Source organism: Trifolium pratense, linkage group LG4 (assembly GCF_020283565.1).
Source record: "Trifolium pratense cultivar HEN17-A07 linkage group LG4, ARS_RC_1.1, whole genome shotgun sequence".
NCBI classification, from domain to species: domain Eukaryota; kingdom Viridiplantae; phylum Streptophyta; class Magnoliopsida; order Fabales; family Fabaceae; genus Trifolium; species Trifolium pratense.
This window is the reverse complement of record NC_060062.1, coordinates 51,022,189-51,042,915: the sequence shown is the minus strand read 5'-3', so window position 1 is coordinate 51,042,915 and position 20,727 is coordinate 51,022,189. Positions and strand designations below refer to the sequence as shown.

The 20,727-nt window shown below is 32.7% G+C and overlaps 3 protein-coding genes and 1 long non-coding RNA gene across 4 annotated transcripts; 1 reads left to right on the top strand and 3 right to left on the bottom strand.

The window, feature by feature from the left end:
* The first annotated feature begins 1,370 nt into the window (after positions 1-1,370).
* LOC123882452 lies at positions 1,371-4,245 on the top strand. Its single transcript, XR_006799814.1, has 4 exons — positions 1,371-1,735; positions 2,204-2,300; positions 2,916-3,043; positions 4,088-4,245. It is a non-coding gene; the product is annotated as an uncharacterized LOC123882452 (long non-coding RNA).
* Positions 4,245-6,065, bottom strand: LOC123882451 (protein FAR1-RELATED SEQUENCE 5-like). The gene is made up of 2 exons (XM_045931310.1): positions 5,755-6,065; positions 4,245-5,067 (listed from the first exon to the last, which is right to left on the bottom strand). Exon 2 carries the CDS (start codon positions 5,029-5,031, stop codon positions 4,255-4,257), a length of 777 nt encoding a protein of 258 aa, XP_045787266.1. The 5' UTR covers positions 5,032-5,067; positions 5,755-6,065; the 3' UTR covers positions 4,245-4,254.
* Positions 6,066-8,623: 2,558 nt separating this feature from the next.
* Positions 8,624-10,427, bottom strand: LOC123882449 (protein FAR1-RELATED SEQUENCE 5-like). The gene is made up of 2 exons (XM_045931309.1): positions 10,134-10,427; positions 8,624-9,446 (listed from the first exon to the last, which is right to left on the bottom strand). The coding sequence occupies exon 2, from the start codon at positions 9,408-9,410 to the stop codon at positions 8,634-8,636; it is 777 nt and encodes a 258-aa protein (XP_045787265.1). The 5' UTR covers positions 9,411-9,446; positions 10,134-10,427; the 3' UTR covers positions 8,624-8,633.
* An 871-nt stretch (positions 10,428-11,298) lies between these two features.
* Positions 11,299-18,955, bottom strand: LOC123922864 (ubiquitin domain-containing protein DSK2a-like). Its single transcript, XM_045975537.1, has 9 exons — positions 18,733-18,955; positions 16,658-16,894; positions 14,723-15,325; positions 14,233-14,382; positions 13,595-13,776; positions 13,426-13,515; positions 12,878-12,939; positions 12,189-12,226; positions 11,299-11,541 (listed from the first exon to the last, which is right to left on the bottom strand). The coding sequence occupies exons 1-9, from the start codon at positions 18,953-18,955 to the stop codon at positions 11,393-11,395; spliced, it is 1,734 nt and encodes a 577-aa protein (XP_045831493.1). The 3' UTR covers positions 11,299-11,392.
* Between the last annotated feature and the right edge of the window lie 1,772 nt (positions 18,956-20,727).

The window sequence follows — 20,727 nt, the reverse complement described above, 5'->3', positions numbered from 1 at the left end:
CCAAAAATAAAACATCTATTAAATAAAATTTTCAATTTCTTAATAACGTACGAGTAAAAATGACTTAACTTATCGATATTTATTACTCTCTCTGTTCCTTTTTAAGTGTCATTTTAAACCACTGCACACATGTCAATGCACAACTTTGATCAATAATATCTTTAATTATCTATTATAAAAATTATGAAAATTTTATATTTTAAAAATACTCGTCGTGACAAATTGAACATCTTATATGCTAATATTTATTTTTATATATTAATAAAAAAATTACAATCAAATTAGATTATATGAATTGTACACACGATTCTCAAACGATGGTTAAAAAAGAAACGGAAGGAGTATTTCTTAATCTATGTACAAAACTATAAAAGGACGAGATATTTGGGACGATGAAGTATAGAGTATAGATGATCATTAAAAAAATTAGAAAAATTGATAATCACATTTGAGATTGCAGGAAGCTTTGGCAAATGGAAACCCACACGCAACAACAACCTTAGAGAAGCATTTAAGGCAGAAGCAAAAATCAATGGAAAAGGGAATGCAAAAAGGTTTCTAAGCAGAGGGGAAGAAAATTGGAGCGTTGGAAAGAGTAACAAGTTTTATACAATCAATATAATCTCAAGGAAATTTTTCTGTAATTTTTTTTTGTGTGTGCTAAATGTCAATTTTGTGTTGTTAAGCTAAATCTATAGAATTATTATTGCAAGTGACTTTACAAATGCTTTGATATCATATGTTATCTTATGTTTATTTAGAGATCCTTGGACCATGCATACATTAGCGTTAAAAGAAAGGTAGGATGATGTTAAACGATGGTTTAATTTTTTACTCAACTTTGTAATTTTTAACTTGAAGGGTTATTTAGGGTCCGTTTGAATTAACTTATTTTACAGATTATGCAAACAACTTATGCAATATAAATTAGGATTTATGCAATTTTATAAGTTTCCACCAGTGAAAATTATATTTTTATAAGATATTTCATCACAAACTAACTTATAATAATATATAAAAATTTATTTATTTGCATAAGTTGTTTAAATAAGCTAAAAAATAAGCTAATCCAAACGGTAAAAATAATAAGCTAAGCAAGTAAGAGAGTTTATTTGTACCTACATTAAACTCTAAGCATGCAGATAAACATCTCATTCAACAGCTCTCTTACCCTTATTTACCTGCTTATTTGTACATACATTAAACTTAGAAGGGTGAGACTACGTCAATGGGTTTTTTTTACTATAACCATAATTGTTAGAAAATGTAAGGGTAAACTTGTCAATTGAACGGAAGGGAAACATGATCTCATATACGGATCAGAAATGCTATTGGGACACAAAATGCAAACAAAAATACAACAAATAAAGGGTATAATGGTCAATTGCTTTTCAGTATACCTTTAGTATTTTTATTTTCATTTTTTTCTTTCCTTCTCAATTGCTCAAACACAGAACCACGCGAGAGAGAACCTTCACTTCTCATCGCAACCTTCATCGTTCCTTCATCGTTTTCCTTCTCACTTCTCTTATTCTTCCAAAAACAATCTCCACCTTCATCGATTCATCTTCATCTTCATCTTGCTCACACATCTTCATCATTCTTCACCTTCACAGAACATCGATTCATCGCCATCTTCACCTTGCTGCTCGCATAAATCGCTTCAACACAAAAGATTCAATTTCATTCCGATTTCAATATCTTCGCCATCTTCACCTCAAATTTCGATTTCAAGGTATTGACTTTGCTTAGGGTTTTGATTCTCTGATTGGGTGCTAGATTGATTCTTAACTTTGATATTTCTAGGTTAATTTTGATATATTTCTGATTGAGGGGTTTGAGTAGTATGTATGAGGTCTTAGGTTCATGACTCTAATGTAACCAAAATAAAAAATTAATCATGAACTGCTTGAGTGCTTGACTATTGCCCAATGTCATTTCCCAGTCTTCTATCATCATCTTAAATGTTATTTGCTTTGCACTAAATTTCCTGTAAAAATGTCATTGTGGCCTAATAGTATGCATTGCCACTTTTGGTTGCCATTGCTCCTCATATTTGAATGTTACCGTGTTTTAACCTTTGTTGGCAAAGTTGTCACATTTTACTTGAGTCTGAAATAAACTTAGCTTTAGCTTTAGGTCTAGTTTTCTGTTTTATATTACTCATAACCTGTGTTTGAAATTGTCTGATGCCTTGGTTTAGGTACTATACATTGGTGAGAAAATAGGCTTTGGTATTGGTAGGACAAGGAAGGATGCTCAACAACTAGCTACCGAGAATGCCCTTCGCAGCTTAGCAGGTATGAGAAGTTTATCCAAGCTATTTCAATATTGTGTTTGTGATATTCTTTTGTAGCGATGAAAAGAAAAACTTAATGGAACATAGGGATCTATATTTATAGTTTGGTCAAACAATTGTGTTTATTTATTATTAACTGTCATTACATTTGGTGGTGTTACATTATTCGTTGCTCTTTATAATCTATGCATTGTATAGAGAACTTTCTTTTACCTTTATGGTGATAGCATTTCCATGGTGCTTGTTCAAGCGTCTGAATATGCCCTTGCAGCACCATCTATGCATGTAGAACAGTTCCCTAGTTTCTTTGTTGGTGATTTGTGAAATTTTACCCATTGAAGCATTTTAAGCTTATAAAAAATACATGATTAATACTTTACAGTGAGTTCAAATTGAAGAATAGCTTTGGTAACTGTATTTCAGTTTGTTAGTTATTTGTGCACTAAATCTTTCTCTGTGAGTATGTGAAGGTAGAAATTAGCATGCATTCTTGAGGAAATATTTCTCTACATGGTTCTGATGACTAGTGGCTATGTGCATGTTGGTTGCTTGATGAAATTAGTTTGTTTTCATCTTCATCTTGCTCACACATCTTCATCATTCTTCACCTTCACAGAACATCGATTCATCGCCATCTTCACCTTGTTGCCCGCATAAATTGCATAAATCGCTTCAACACAAAAGATTCAATTTCATTCCGATTTCAATATCTTCGCCATCTTCACCTCAAATTTCGATTTCAAGGTATTGACTTTGCTTAGGGTTTTGATTCTCTGATTGGGGGCTAGATTGATTCTTAACTTTGATATTTCTAGGTTAATTTTGATATATTTCTGATTGAAATTTTCGATCCAGTTGTGCATGTTTAGGAGTTGATATTTTTGATTTGATTATTGATTTTAATTTCTGATAAGTTATTTCACCATATGCTTCATTGATTGAGCATGTATTGAATTCTCCTAGCTTCCTGCACCTAATGATTGTATAAAAAGTGATTCAGTGAGATGAAATTTCTCCTGGTGTGTCTGCGTTTTTTTTTGCTGGGCAGGGAGAAGTGAACTCCTATTTGTTTGAGTGTGATTCAGTGAGATGAAATTTCACCTATTTGTCTCCTGGTGTGTCTGTGTCCTGCACCTATTTGTTTGAGTGCCCAGTCCTTGACTGAAGCATTGGACCTGTAAATTAAAGATACCCAAGTGTTACTACATTTGATATATAGTATATAGCATATAGTACAAATATGAATTGATGCATAGAGTAAACACCTTATTCCCATCACGCAGAACAGCTCCTACTCCAGACTTTCCAGGATTTCCACTCGATGCTCCATCGAATTCAAGGATAACCGAACGCTACAATATTTAGTTGATATTGTTATCTCATATATAAAATAGAGTTATGACTTAGGATACAAAACTCAGGAGTTAAAGTTGCCTGTTAACACCTTACACAATATTTCAATTTTGCAGAACTTATATTCCAAACTATACATTGCCATGGATTTGAAGTGTATTTTGCAGAACTTATATTCCAAACTTCAATTTTGCAGAACACCTTACACATAGACAATTATATATGTGCGCAACAATGATGTGTATTTTAACAGTGTAGTTATGTTTAGGTGTGCTATGTATTGCTGTATCCCTTTTATTGTGTTTTGGCGTTTTTGTTAGACCCCTTGTACATATCCTGCTAAAGAATGATAAACTGAATACACTGAATACACTGTATAATTTTTCGTTAACCATTTGTTATTGTTACCTTATGCATATCAATATTTAATTTCAGATGAGGATAAAGAATACACTGAACCATCTAAATAAGTTGATCGATTATAATTCTAACTTGAACGAAGCGCAAAAGAACCGACATAAAGGTGTCGTTGATATGACAGACCACATAAAGGTTAGTGGACCTTTGTTAGAAGAGTTGTTGGGTAGATGGGACTCTATTAGTCATGGATTTAGAGTAGGTTGCAAGACAGTTGCATTTGCACCGGCAGATGTATGTATTGCATCGGCCCAAAACACATTTCTTACATGAAATTCATTGTCTACATCTATCTCGTAGAAGAAATTTGCATTTTGTTCCCTCATTTCAAAAAAATAGTTTATGAGAGCCTGACCATCACCTTCTTTTCCAATTGCACGCCGTTCCTTGTTAACATAATTTCTCACGTCTTTTTCACAAAATGGTATATTTTCATGCCCGCCCGCATCTTTAACAAGAGATTGGAAAGTCTTGTTGATCGTTACTCCTGCATCATCATTGATTTCAATAGTCCTCTTCACATGCAAGTTAATTTTCTTGTTAGCCTTGAACAACCTTGCCTTTGTAGGACTGCACTCGTGAGAATGGCTAGGATCAAATTTTTTGATGTACCACAATCCATCTTCTTCCATCTTGATACACAACCTAGCAGGACATTGTTTCACCCTTGTCGGATTTGTCTTCAATGTACATGGAACATTTGAGATTGAATACCCCTCTCTTGAGCATGATAGCATCAAGTAGCATAATTCTCCATCATCCCCTTTTCTTGATGTTCTAATCTTCCACCCAAACCCCTTTCTCAGAGCATACTCCCGATAAAAAGATTTAACGTCGTCCGCGGAAGAAAAACACATATCTTTTGCCGGCTCCCAAGATGTGCCATCATCTTGAAACTTGTCAACTTCAATAAATTCATGACCACTACTACCACAATCTACCGTCTTATTAGAACAGTCCATGAAATTTTTATTTTGAGTGCAAGTGTCACCACAAAACTGCATAAAAGAACACAATTAAATCAATCGTATCATAAGTTGCAAAAATAAAGTATTACAAGCAACATAACTTATGTTAACCTTCCAATATTTGACAGAACTTTTAACTTAACCAAATTTTCGACCAACTACCCACACATTAACACGTGACTACCCACATTGTTTTCCCTGTGTTTATCATGTTAATTTTCTCAACTGATCATAACATTACATTACAACACATAATTCCACAACTTAAACTAATAACATGATTTCAATTTTGTCTAAATAGAAACATAAGAGGGGCATATTCATGATTTCACCACCCAAAACTTGTGTCAACTTTTCAATTTTTGACAGAAACTTTTACATTAACCAAGTGTTTCAAACAACTGCCCACATTTTAACACATGACTACTGTTTTTTTTGTCTTGCTGTGATTATCATGTTATTTTTTTTCAACTCATAACATTACAGCAAACATAATTCCACAACTTAAACTACTAATATTATTTCAGTTTTGTCTAAGTTTAGAATCATGAAATTAAGTTGAGAAAATCAATATTAAACATATTCACAGAATTAGAATCCCCAATTTATACCCTAAATCATGCATATCAAATAACCATAAGGAAAAAGGGAAATTAAAATCAAAATATTTTGAAGAATAAGGAGAAAGAGCAGAATCAAAAGGAAGAATGAACTAACCTTGAATCGGATGAATGAGTTCAAGGTAGTAACATCTCTGATTTCGTCAAAGAGAGGGGACAAATCTGTTAGGGCTTTGTCGCAGAGAGGGAGAAGGAATTTTGGAGAGAGGGAGAAGCTTGAGCTGAGAATCGATGAAGATGGCGATGATGGAGGTTTGTCGCGTGGTTTTTGCGATGAGAAGTGAGGTTGCGATGAGAAGTGAAGGTTTTCTCTCGCGTGGTTCTGTGTTTGAGCAATTGAGAAGGAAAGAAAAAAATGAAAATAAAAATACTAAAGGTATACTGAAAAGCAATTGACCATTATACCCTTTATTTGTTGTATTTTTGTTTGCATTTTGTGTCCCAATAGCATTTCTGTATACGGATATACCTATAATAACAACCTAGATTAATGCTTATTGTTATCCTACACATTCACTTATCTCACTTATTATGAAAGTCCTTAACAATCATGTCTCTATGCTAAACCTACAAATTAAATCTCCTAATCCTATAAATTAATTATAATTAGTACTTGGGCCTTAATTCTTCTTTAGAAGTACCAAAATACCTCTAAAGGCCATTAATATGAGTTTGGGACAACAACTATATTATTTTTCATACTATCCTAAATTCACCATTCTAATGAATTATACCTTATGCTTAAGGCATCTACCAACAATCCAGCAAGCAGATATTTCAACAGCTAGCATGCAATCATAGTTCTTGATCATATATTAATTCCTAATTCCAACAATTATCTTAATCATATCAAAAAGTGTAGCCTAAGGTCATTGCCTAAGACCTAAGGTTCCTAACAGTAACCACAACCCTGCTGCCCATCTTAATCAGACAATTTGTATTCTAACTTTTCAAAGTCAGACCAAAATATAGAGTTCAAATCTCATCAGATGATCCGGAAATGCAACAACGTGATTGCATGACCGCAAACAATCTATTTCCGTCTCTTTGAACCAACCAAATCAGTCATTAACGAGTTTTCGAAGTACGAATATAGATAAATAATATCAAAGTGAATTAATGCACTCTATATATAAGATCAACAGATGTGCATTAAACCAGTTTTAATATAAGTTTGTATATGACATGAAAAAGAACAATAATCATCAGAATTCCAATGAAGAGAAGGTGAAGGTCCAATGTATATAACAACTTTGGAAAAATTTCTTCTTTTTTGAAGTGTCCAACAAGGCACCTGAACAACATTATGAAGTCTAAAGGAGAGAACATTATGAAAGGAATTTGCCACATTATCTGCTACTGATGTGAGAGCCACCAAAGATGTCGAACCGCTGCATGAACATCCCCTGAAGTGAGAATAAGAGCTCTTATGTTTTCCTCTCTGTCATTGAATCCCATATCTTGAAGCTGTGAAAGTTGACTGGCATACAATTGTTCTGCTGTCTCTGAGAAGAAAACAATGTTATTGTGAGTCGTAGTACAAAATCTCGGTTAAAGGCATTAATATGTTTCCGTATCATTTGATTATCTTATGAGTAGTTCCAATGTATTGAGAAGTTTATAACACAGTCTTGAGTTTTATATTGCACATGGAAATTTAATTAGAAATAGGTTAAATTTGGTAAGAAAGGATTTTTAAGAATTGATAACCACTTCCATTATTTTTTTTTTTATAAAACTACAGAATGCACAATTGTAAAGACTAATCTTATGACCTACTTAAGATACTGACATGTCCTACCTAACATAAGTTTTTGTATGTAAAAGTAATCGAAACTCTGACCACATACTTAAGAGACACCAGTACCTACCCCTAACAAAGTCTGAACAACGGCAAGTGCCTAAGTATAACAAGAACAAATTTTCATTCTATCTTCATGCAAAGAACAAGTACAAAAAAAAACTCTATTACACTATTCAATGTTTAGCTAATTTAAAAAATAATAATTCATTAAACTTAACTATTCTCAAGTACTATTATTGGATGGAGAATCTATGGTTAAGTAATTTGAATTGACAATCCAATACCACATAAACAACATAATAAGACACAATTTCTATTAACAAAAACCAAAGAGAACGGACGGGTTACCTTGCATATCAGTGTCTCCAGTTGTCTGACTCAGTTCCCTGCAGAAGGATACCTGGTTAGTTCATCATTCAAGAGGCCTTGTATAATGCAGATTTGCTTACATGGTTATAATGCAAATGGTAGTGTATGGTTTAGTAAGAAGAATATGCAAAACAGAATAAAAAAAAAACTTTAAATTTTACTTTGAAATACCTGAGACATGATTAGTAACAATGGAACTGACATTATAATCAACTATATTTTATTTCTGATACTCCTCAAAAAAAAATATAAATGGTATATCTAGTTTTACTTGTATAAATGCGAAAATCTTCTCTTTCAATGATTGTTAATCGGAAGATATTGAAAAAAGTTGGTTACCGATGATAGACTCATTTAAGCAAGATCAGTAAAAGGAAGCTATAAACATATGAATGTCATTTTGCAAAGTAATCATGGGGGGAAGTAAATATATGCATGAATTCTTAGACAACTACATATTTATGGGATGTCAAATGAGGTATCTACATCTAAGTGTCTAACGTTAGTCGCAATGCATGTGCTGCAGACTATGATCAAGAAAAAAGATGCATCATTAAGCAAAAGATTTAGAGCATAAAACATTTGAAGTTCTTGTTTCTTTTCAAGGATGAGAAAAATTAATGCCAAGGGAGAATCGAACGAAAGACTAGGATTGCATAATTACTTACTGCATTGATTGTTGCTGACTAAGCTCAGGTGGAAGATCTTCTTCCCAGAAAGACAATGGGGTCTGTCATTGTGAAAGACATAAAGGTTAGTGGACCTTTGTTAGAAGAGTTGTTGGGTAGATGGGACTCTATTAGTCATGGATTTAGAGTAGGTTGCAAGACAGTTGCATTTGCACCGGCAGATGTATGTATTGCATCGGCCCAAAACACATTTCTTACATGAAATTCATTGTCTACATCTATCTCGTAGAAGAAATTTGCATTTTGTTCCCTCATTTCAAAAAAATAGTTTATGAGAGCCTGACCATCACCTTCTTTTCCAATTGCACGCCGTTCCTTGTTAACATAATTTCTCACGTCTTTTTCACAAAATGGTATATTTTCATGCCCGCCCGCATCTTTAACAAGAGATTGGAAAGTCTTGTTGATCGTTACTCCTGCATCATCATTGATTTCAATAGTCCTCTTCACATGCAAGTTAATTTTCTTGTTAGCCTTGAACAACCTTGCCTTTGTAGGACTGCACTCGTGAGAATGGCTAGGATCAAATTTTTTGATGTACCACAATCCATCTTCTTCCATCTTGATACACAACCTAGCAGGACATTGTTTCACCCTTGTCGGATTTGTCTTCAATGTACATGGAACATTTGAGATTGAATACCCCTCTCTTGAGCATGATAGCATCAAGTAGCATAATTCTCCATCATCCCCTTTTCTTGATGTTCTAATCTTCCACCCAAACCCCTTTCTCAGAGCATACTCCCGATAAAAAGATTTAACGTCGTCCGCGGAAGAAAAACACATATCTTTTGCCGGCTCCCAAGATGTGCCATCATCTTGAAACTTGTCAACTTCAATAAATTCATGACCACTACTACCACAATCTACCGTCTTATTAGAACAGTCCATGAAATTTTTATTTTGAGTGCAAGTGTCACCACAAAACTGCATAAAAGAACACAATTAAATCAATCGTATCATAAGTTGCAAAAATAAAGTATTACAAGCAACATAACTTATGTTAACCTTCCAATATTTGACAGAACTTTTAACTTAACCAAATTTTCGACCAACTACCCACACATTAACACGTGACTACCCACATTGTTTTCCCTGTGTTTATCATGTTAATTTTCTCAACTGATCATAACATTACATTACAACACATAATTCCACAACTTAAACTAATAACATGATTTCAATTTTGTCTAAATAGAAACATAAGAGGGGCATATTCATGATTTCACCACCCAAAACTTGTGTCAACTTTTCAATTTTTGACAGAAACTTTTACATTAACCAAGTGTTTCAAACAACTGCCCACATTTTAACACATGACTACTGTTTTTTTTGTCTTGCTGTGATTATCATGTTATTTTTTTTCAACTCATAACATTACAGCAAACATAATTCCACAACTTAAACTACTAATATTATTTCAGTTTTGTCTAAGTTTAGAATCATGAAATTAAGTTGAGAAAATCAATATTAAACATATTCACAGAATTAGAATCCCCAATTTATACCCTAAATCATGCATATCAAATAACCATAAGGAAAAAGGGAAATTAAAATCAAAATATTTTGAAGAATAAGGAGAAAGAGCAGAATCAAAAGGAAGAATGAACTAACCTTGAATCGGATGAATGAGTTCAAGGTAGTAACATCTCTGATTTCGTCAAAGAGAGGGGACAAATCTGTTAGGGCTTTGTCGCAGAGAGGGAGAAGGAATTTTGGAGAGAGGGAGAAGCTTGAGCTGAGAATCGATGAAGATGGCGATGATGGAGGTTTGTCGCGTGGTTTTTGCGATGAGAAGTGAGGTTGCGATGAGAAGTGAAGGTTCTCTCTCGCGTGGTTCTGTGTTTGAGCAATTGAGAAGGAAAGAAAAAAATGAAAATAAAAATACTAAAGGTATACTGAAAAGCAATTGACCATTATACCCTTTATTTGTTGTATTTTTGTTTGCATTTTGTGTCCCAATAGCATTTCTGTATACGGATATACCTATAATAACAACCTAGATTAATGCTTATTGTTATCCTACACATTCACTTATCTCACTTATTATGAAAGTCCTTAACAATCATGTCTCTATGCTAAACCTACAAATTAAATCTCCTAATCCTATAAATTAATTATAATTAGTACTTGGGCCTTAATTCTTCTTTAGAAGTACCAAAATACCTCTAAAGGCCATTAATATGAGTTTGGGACAACAACTATATTATTTTTCATACTATCCTAAATTCACCATTCTAATGAATTATACCTTATGCTTAAGGCATCTACCAACAATCCAGCAAGCAGATATTTCAACAGCTAGCATGCAATCATAGTTCTTGATCATATATTAATTCCTAATTCCAACAATTATCTTAATCATATCAAAAAGTGTAGCCTAAGGTCATTGCCTAAGACCTAAGGTTCCTAACAGTAACCACAACCCTGCTGCCCATCTTAATCAGACAATTTGTATTCTAACTTTTCAAAGTCAGACCAAAATATAGAGTTCAAATCTCATCAGATGATCCGGAAATGCAACAACGTGATTGCATGACCGCAAACAATCTATTTCCGTCTCTTTGAACCAACCAAATCAGTCATTAACGAGTTTTCGAAGTACGAATATAGATAAATAATATCAAAGTGAATTAATGCACTCTATATATAAGATCAACAGATGTGCATTAAACCAGTTTTAATATAAGTTTGTATATGACATGAAAAAGAACAATAATCATCAGAATTCCAATGAAGAGAAGGTGAAGGTCCAATGTATATAACAACTTTGGAAAAATTTCTTCTTTTTTGAAGTGTCCAACAAGGCACCTGAACAACATTATGAAGTCTAAAGGAGAGAACATTATGAAAGGAATTTGCCACATTATCTGCTACTGATGTGAGAGCCACCAAAGATGTCGAACCGCTGCATGAACATCCCCTGAAGTGAGAATAAGAGCTCTTATGTTTTCCTCTCTGTCATTGAATCCCATATCTTGAAGCTGTGAAAGTTGACTGGCATACAATTGTTCTGCTGTCTCTGAGAAGAAAACAATGTTATTGTGAGTCGTAGTACAAAATCTCGGTTAAAGGCATTAATATGTTTCCGTATCATTTGATTATCTTATGAGTAGTTCCAATGTATTGAGAAGTTTATAACACAGTCTTGAGTTTTATATTGCACATGGAAATTTAATTAGAAATAGGTTAAATTTGGTAAGAAAGGATTTTTAAGAATTGATAACCACTTCCATTATTTTTTTTTTTATAAAACTACAGAATGCACAATTGTAAAGACTAATCTTATGACCTACTTAAGATACTGACATGTCCTACCTAACATAAGTTTTTGTATGTAAAAGTAATCGAAACTCTGACCACATACTTAAGAGACACCAGTACCTACCCCTAACAAAGTCTGAACAACGGCAAGTGCCTAAGTATAACAAGAACAAATTTTCATTCTATCTTCATGCAAAGAACAAGTACAAAAAAAAACTCTATTACACTATTCAATGTTTAGCTAATTTAAAAAATAATAATTCATTAAACTTAACTATTCTCAAGTACTATTATTGGATGGAGAATCTATGGTTAAGTAATTTGAATTGACAATCCAATACCACATAAACAACATAATAAGACACAATTTCTATTAACAAAAACCAAAGAGAACGGACGGGTTACCTTGCATATCAGTGTCTCCAGTTGTCTGACTCAGTTCCCTGCAGAAGGATACCTGGTTAGTTCATCATTCAAGAGGCCTTGTATAATGCAGATTTGCTTACATGGTTATAATGCAAATGGTAGTGTATGGTTTAGTAAGAAGAATATGCAAAACAGAATAAAAAAAAAACTTTAAATTTTACTTTGAAATACCTGAGACATGATTAGTAACAATGGAACTGACATTATAATCAACTATATTTTATTTCTGATACTCCTCAAAAAAAAATATAAATGGTATATCTAGTTTTACTTGTATAAATGCGAAAATCTTCTCTTTCAATGATTGTTAATCGGAAGATATTGAAAAAAGTTGGTTACCGATGATAGACTCATTTAAGCAAGATCAGTAAAAGGAAGCTATAAACATATGAATGTCATTTTGCAAAGTAATCATGGGGGGAAGTAAATATATGCATGAATTCTTAGACAACTACATATTTATGGGATGTCAAATGAGGTATCTACATCTAAGTGTCTAACGTTAGTCGCAATGCATGTGCTGCAGACTATGATCAAGAAAAAAGATGCATCATTAAGCAAAAGATTTAGAGCATAAAACATTTGAAGTTCTTGTTTCTTTTCAAGGATGAGAAAAATTAATGCCAAGGGAGAATCGAACGAAAGACTAGGATTGCATAATTACTTACTGCATTGATTGTTGCTGACTAAGCTCAGGTGGAAGATCTTCTTCCCAGAAAGACAATGGGGTCTGTCATTGTGCAAGACAGAGTTATTAGAGAAGCATGGAAGTACCAAATGACATATATTAGGCAAGCAACATTGTCACTTCGTTATCATAACATATAATGTTTTCTTTTTGGTGTAAATTGGGTATCATCTGCATGCAACGGCATAGACTAATCCCTCGAGTCTTGTGGGACCCAAATGGGCGGCAAACTCTCCCTTAAGAGTTTTAACTTTGTTGCATGTCTAAGTCGGGGATCGAACCCATGACCTTGGTTAAGCTAGAAGAGACTCGTATCATCTCATCTAAGCGTTCTTGGGTATAACATATAATGGTTTAAACCTAAGCAACAACGTTTTAATAACTTAAGAATCTAAGCATCAAACAACATACTTATTAATGCAAGTAAATGGATATAACCATGAAGATATGACCAACCCTATGCTTGAGATAGGATAGACCATTAATTGAAACTCATCAACAGTTACATAAATTTTTAAATCCATTTACCTGCAAACGAAGAAACTCCGGATTTTGAATCTCTTCTCTGAGGGAACTTAAATCAGGCATGACATGTTGTTCAATATTATCACCATCAAACTGAAAAGTAAATTAGATATTAGAACAATCCAAGCAACACATGCACATAGCATCTTGTGTTAGTACTAGGCACAGTTACCTGGCACAAAGCTTCTGGGTTGGAAGGCATAAATTCTATGCACTGTCGGATTGGTTGATCTTGCACTAATTGGGTCTGCATAGCATCATTCGGCATAACACTTCCATTCAATATGCCTTCAAGGCCCGAAAAATCAGTGGTTGATCTTCTGATATTAGTCTGATCATCTACAACTGCATAGTCTGATATCAAGTGATTACAACACCAACTAATAGTCACATTATAAGCAACAAAAACTTGTAGTTGCTCATAGAATTCAGTCTTAGAGCTCAACTTAACATTATAAAATCGGCTTATATGGTAAAGATCACGCGAGCCTTATAAACATTACTTAGACCATAAGAACTACTATATGTAGTTACAACTTACTAAGCTCCAAACATAAAATTAGAATAACTTTGTTAAAAAATTAACTGGTCAAGAAAAGATGCGAAGTCACAAGATTACAGATTGCAGAAAATAGTAGTTTGTTCAAATTTCACAACGCAACAACGCTATTGCTATAGCGCCACTATGGCAGCTATTTCACATAATTTGTACTGCATAGCATATCGAGGAAAAATAGTGATTTGTTCAAATTCCATTTTGCGATAGTGCTAATGCGCTATAGTGCCGCTGTAACCGCTATTTTAACTTACATTGATCAATCTGCATAGCATCATTTGGCATAACACTTCCATTCAACATGGCTTCGAAGCCCGGAAAATCAGTGGTGTATCTCCAGATATTAGTCTGGTCATCTACAACTGCAATGTCTGATATCAAGTGATTACAACACCAAAAATAAGCTGATCCAAATGGACCGTATATGTAGTTATTACAACTTACTAAGGTCAAAACATAAAATTAGAATAACTTTGTTTGAAAAATAGTGTTGTCAAACATTGATGGATAATCTAGTGTTGCCAAGTCACAAGAATCTAAGGTGAAAATAGTGTTGTCAAATACGAATAGCAGAAAATAGCAGCTTGTTCAAATTACACTATGCAACAAAACTATTGCTATAGCGCCACTATGGCAGCTATTTCACATAATCTGTACTGCATAGCGTATCGAGAAACAAAATAGTGATTTGTTCAAATTTTCCATTTTGCGATAGTGCTAATGTGCTATAGTGTTAGAACTTACATTCTGGAAAATCCCAAGGATTGGGAAGTGGTGGAAAAGCCCAAGGATTGGGAAGTGGGGTAGTATTGGGTAAGGAAGAACTGACATTTGTTTCAGTATTAATTGATTGATCGCTGGCATTGCCGTCAAAAGTCCCGGAAATTCCTGTAATACCATTACCAGCCATTATAGTGCCATTTGGTTCTTGAGTTGCGTCATAAATAATGTGCCTCAATATGTTGAATCCATCGGGAGAAAATCCAAAGTTGTTAAGTTCGAGGTCTGATAGTATCATAATTTCGTGCATGATTGCAGGATTCCTTGCAGCTTCAAGAACCTGGATCACAATGCTGAGATCAATAGCCTCGTTTTGTGGTAATTCTTCAATATTGGTCGTTAAAATACACCACATTATGTCAGGGTTAGCTGCCAGGTACCGCATAGTCGGTGTATCGAACAAATCTCTGACTGAATTGGGATCAACGAAACCATATGGTGGCGGCATTGGTTGAAAATCTCCTTGTTGAAGTAAGTCACCCCCCTCACTATTGCTGGTCGTCCCATCATCTGTATCGGTGCGTGCAAAGCAACGAACCAGATGGACAGTATGATTTGCCCCCAAACCTGTAGATCACAAGTACAGTTCAACATAAGGATGTGTGATTGTCATTAAAGCACTTATATTAGTTTATAACTGAACTAAGATAGATAAAGGAATAAATCACAAAATTGATGCAGTACTCAAATCTGTTCCTGAAAGAGTAGGCCAGTGCCCAGTGGTTTGGGTTGAAAATCCAAACAGTTATGTCCAGGATGTCCAGGGTTCAATTCCTACAACTAAGATTTCCCCCTCCCCTAACATATTAACCACTAACATTTGGTCCCGTAAGGGTAGCCCGGTCGGTAGCTACTAGAAGCATTATTGGAGGGGCTGGAGTTTGATCCTTAGATTCCTCATTTCTCCACACTTATAATGTGAGTCTAGTCACTGAGCTAATAGACCAAAAATAACTACTAGAGACATTATTGGAGAGGTCAGAGTTTGACCCCCGGATTCCTCATTTCTCCACACTTATGGTGTGAGTCTAATCAACGGGCTAATAGACAAAAAAAGTTGCCATTAATAACAGTTCCAAATAAGAACTATAAACTAGTTAAGCCATTTTATCTTGTACCCTCCATTCTTCATTTTTCGTAAGAAAATAGCATATGAAGCGCCGAAACAAACAAACACGACATGAATACTAACACAAACATACAGACACAACATTGATACTAACACTAAAACAACATTGAATGTCAAACAGTTATATGTATTGGAAACTAGATACGCTTTTAATTTGAAGTGTCACGAATCTTCTCAAAATGGAAGCATGGGAGAAAATATAATCTTCAGATCCAAATCTACCACCACATCTTTCATTAGAAAAATTTCTCCTTAATTATAAGCATATTTCATATTCATATATAAATCTTAATGAACCATAAGCAACACATTTTGAGTTGATATATAGTTGAGACATTTACTTTACAAACCAATCATAGAATCCATAAAACCTACCCGCATCATCAAATTCACAAAAAAAAAAATGTTAAATATGATTATAGTCTTCGTAATTAAAGTGAATTTTGGTTTTAGTTCAAGTAAGTTTGAACTAAAAAACTGTTGTTTTTAGTCCCTGCCGTCAGCTTATTTGATCTCGGTGATTTTATTGAGCTACATATGACATGACATCAGGGACTAAAAACAATCCTTTTTAAATTTACAAGGACCGCATCCGAACATGAAAACTTAAAAGGACTGCAACCAAAAAACAACATAATTATGTCTTATTATATATAATATATAATATCTATTTCATTGTCAAAAAATATGACATGAATGTAACCAGACATGAGAAAACATGAAATGAACCAAATTAAAGTAAATTAAGGAGATAAGAAAATAGAATGTACCATAGCTTTGAAGAGATCGATCATTCTGCAAGATTTGACCCTTGTAAATGAGTCGCTGGTTTTGAATGGGGATGCCACTGTTTCCAACGATAAGCTCCTTGAAGGATTCAACTGTGGATTCGAGTGCAACTTGAACAGAAAACTTTGAACCGTTGAAGTAACGAACGTTGATTTTTACACATTCATCAACGCCCTTCAATTTGGATGTACCAGCTTCTTCATCTTCAATCACATAAAAACACAAAATAATGTATCACACTGAATGAATATTGCATGCATGCATGCATAATAACGCAAGGCTGCGTTTGGATTGGTTATCTATTTATAATACTATTTTAGCTATTTGATATGAAGAGTGATATATCAACATCAATTTTTGGACAAAAATACGATATCTTCTCTCTCTTTCCTCACAACACGCAATTCGAAACATGTAGAAAGTATTAAAAAAAATGTATAAATATTGTATATTTGTTTGATATTTGTGTTTAAATAACATTTTTTATTTGATAATTATGAACTTTGATAATTATGAACACACCTTAGAAAAATATACTTAAGTGGTCAAAAATATTATTTTTTTGACGGGAAATGGACAGAAATATATGATCACTCAATTTGATCACACTCACATAATACTTCATATCATTTAATTCATTCAAAAATATATATTATTTCATTATATTATTTTCTCTTTCTACTTTTTATCAAACATGTGTGTCCAAATACTTATCACTACTTACCACCCAAGACTTTCTCCCCACATTATAGTTTTCGGTCAAAAACATAAACACGTCCTGAGGTACACCTTATATAGCTATATAAATATATTTTAAAATTTAGACAAAAAATAAATATGTTTTTTAAACAATTTAAAGAAAAATACAAAAATAAAAATAAAAACGTTTAATGGACGTGCATCGATAATGTAAAATAATTTTATACTAACATCTAATAAGTATCTTGTATTTCACAAAATCACAAATATATTTTGAAATAAGGTGTATGACATGATAAATTGATAGTTTTTTTATTGGAAGACAATGTAAAATTAGGTGGTTCTTACAAAGGAGAAAAAAATTCTCATTTTTATAAAATATAGGTAGAAATGTCAATTTGATCAGTAAATGGAAATCGTGTAAATGAAAATACAGTGGGAATTGTCCTGTTTGGGAACCCGAAGATGAAAAAAAAAATTCCCTTTGGTATGTAGATGGAGGAGAAAGTCCTCCTGGAAGAGGTTTTGGGATGGAGAAAGTCCGTCCTTAAAAATTTTATTAAAATAACATTTATAAATGTATACTTTACAGTTGTTCAAAAAAAAAGTATTCTTACGTTTTTTATATATTAATTTTAATTATATTTTCACACAATATTTGTATAAATTTGTTTATGTTCTTCATTATTGTCACAAGACTCACAATTATGTCTTAATTTTTAGATTTGTTTTATGATTAAAGTTTTTTTTACAACTAGTTTGATTGAAAATAATATAAATTTGAAATTTTATTAGAGTGTGTTTGGATGATGGATTTTAATGAGGGAAAATAATGTTGTGAAGGAATTAAAATGATTTGAGTTTTTGTTTGGATAATAATTTAAAGGATCAGATAATTGATGAAATTTCATCACTTTATCCAAACAATGGAATTTGAAAATCAAACGAATTCAATTCAATCAATTGAATTATCTAGGAATTTAAAATCCCTTGAATTTTTGGAATCCCCATCCAAACACACTCTTAAGGTTGATGGATCTTCGTGGGTAGTATGGAGATCCTGGGAAAAAAATACTCTTTGAAGCAAGAAATAAAGATGAGAAATATATTTTATAGTGGAGAAAAGAATGATAAAGTACTAACCGCTTAATTTTCACCATGTTAATATCCCTAAGACTATGTACATAAAAAAAATCAGGGACCAGAACAAAAGTTAAATATCTTTTAGAGACTAGACATATTAACCCCGTTATTAATTTACAAATTTTTTTTTTGAAGAAGCTAAATTAATAAATTAATTTAGATGCAACGATAGGTGACCAAATTGACAAAAATAAATTGAGTCTAAAGTTTATACCTTCACGATATCTTTTGTTCGGACTGTTGATGATAGTTCCAATTTCTCTCTTAAGGGGACCCCGACAACCAGAATCCAAAACTGAATAACTCACAGGCAACATTTTAATATTCTTTGTGCTTGTACCTTCTCCACTTGTAGGACTCATATCTGTGGCACCATCACTCTGAGGGACATTGGATTGTAACATAGATTTAGAGGAACCATTTTTGTTGTTTTCCATATCTCTAACAGGACGTGAAACTAGAGAAAATTTCAGGAACCAAATGAGGTGCTAATTAGAATTTTTTATATTTTCACAAATCTTAATCTTGTTGGCAAAACAATGCTTAGGAACATTTGTGAGGATTGAGCTTTAAATCTAAGAGTGCATCGGTATAAGTTTATTTAGAAGAATAACATAACTATTAATTTATTAATATTTTCCTATTAAAAATATATTATATTATTTTTTGGTCAAAAAGAAAAATTAATTAATGATTTCAATACTTTTAGAATGTTGTTACAATGATATTAAAATAAAATAAAAAATACATTTTGCATTAAATGCATATAAAATTATATTTTTTGTGCATGTATTCGATCAAATCATATCAAATAGATATTTTAGAAACCGACTTAAAAAGGGGGCATATCATAGAGTTTTTTAGTTTGGTTCGGAGGTAAGTTCTGGCATCATAGAGTTATTTGATTAGATGCATATGTAAAAAACATTACAATGTCGGTATATACAAATTAAACGATATATTATTTGTATTAAATAATCATAAAAATTCATTTGGAAACTGCCAACGATGGCTTAGTCCAAGTGGTATGAGATTTGGGACCTTAAACATGTGTGCATGGATTCGGTGCCTGAATTCTAGGTATGGACAAAATTCGGTTAGAATGAAAAAATTCACTTGTGTGTTTCATATTTGGATGCACTAATGTGAATAAAGTGTAAAGTGGAGAAAGCAATGGTCTCATGTTTTGCTATAGTGTATCTATAATATCCATCTTTAATTTATTAACCGTTGACTGCGATTACTCATTTTTATACTCTAAAGTGAATAGTTTACTTTAGAGGAGCCATATTTGTGTATTTCAACGGTTCATTGAAAAAGATTAGTCAATGTTAAATGGTGGTGAAAACTTCGTACTTTTAACCTAATTTATAGGTGATGATTTATATTTTTTAAGTACGTACGACTAAAATAGACTTCTTTGTTAACGATCATTTTTTCACGAGCTTAACATTTGTTTTCCTTTCAATTTTATCCATGTTTGGAAGAAAAAAAATATCAATTAAACATATATTTTTTGTCATTCATTTTTATAAGCTAATAAGCTAACACAATTCCTTCACAAAAAAAAAAACTAATTCAATTGTTAATTTTATCAAATACAACAAATTCAATCAATTAGTTTGTCCGTTATCAACTACCAATTATAAATTTATCAGCTATAAGCTTATCCCGATGATTGTGCTTTGTTAAAATCTAATTGTGATTCTTCCCCCCACAAGTTCAATATCAATCAACCAACTCAAATTTGCTGAAACTCGATTTCATTGAATAATTCTATCCAAAAAAAATAAATTATAAATTAGATATTCTCTGCACGCAATTGTAAATTCTAATTCCTCGAATAGGGTAGGATCATCATGGATTGCAAATTTATCTCCAAAAGTTTAGAACATTATACAAAAAATTCATATTTTTAAAATTCCATGTTAAAATTCTTATACAAAAAATTGGAGTTTTTTAACATGGAATTAATAAAATATGAATTTTTTAAAATGCATAAGCTTTAAGAAAAAATTAATGAAAACATGAATCTAGAAATCAAATTTGAGCTCATTATTTATGGCACAAGTTAATATGCATAAGGTCAATCTTATGTACGGTGCATAAGTATTACACAACAATCCGATCATAGACATTTTGATGACACATGTTATCATCTCAAAATCTCATACTAAGTAAGTAAGTTTCGAATTAAAAGTCAAACTAA

Coding starts and splice junctions, on each gene's coding strand:
- LOC123922864 (XM_045975537.1), bottom strand. CDS start 18,955: ATGGAAAACAACAAAAATGGTTCCTCTAAATCTATGTTACAATCCAAT. Junction 16,895..18,732: donor GAACAAAAGATATCGTGAAG/GTATAAACTTTA, acceptor TTATTTTGTGTT/TTTATGTGATTGAAGATGAA. Junction 13,777..14,232: donor TGCTATGCAGATTGATCAAT/GTAAGTTAAAAT, acceptor ACTTGATATCAG/ACTATGCAGTTGTAGATGAT.
- LOC123882451 (XM_045931310.1), bottom strand. CDS start 5,031: ATGGACTGTTCTAATAAGACGGTAGATTGTGGTAGTAGTGGTCATGAA.
- LOC123882449 (XM_045931309.1), bottom strand. CDS start 9,410: ATGGACTGTTCTAATAAGACGGTAGATTGTGGTAGTAGTGGTCATGAA.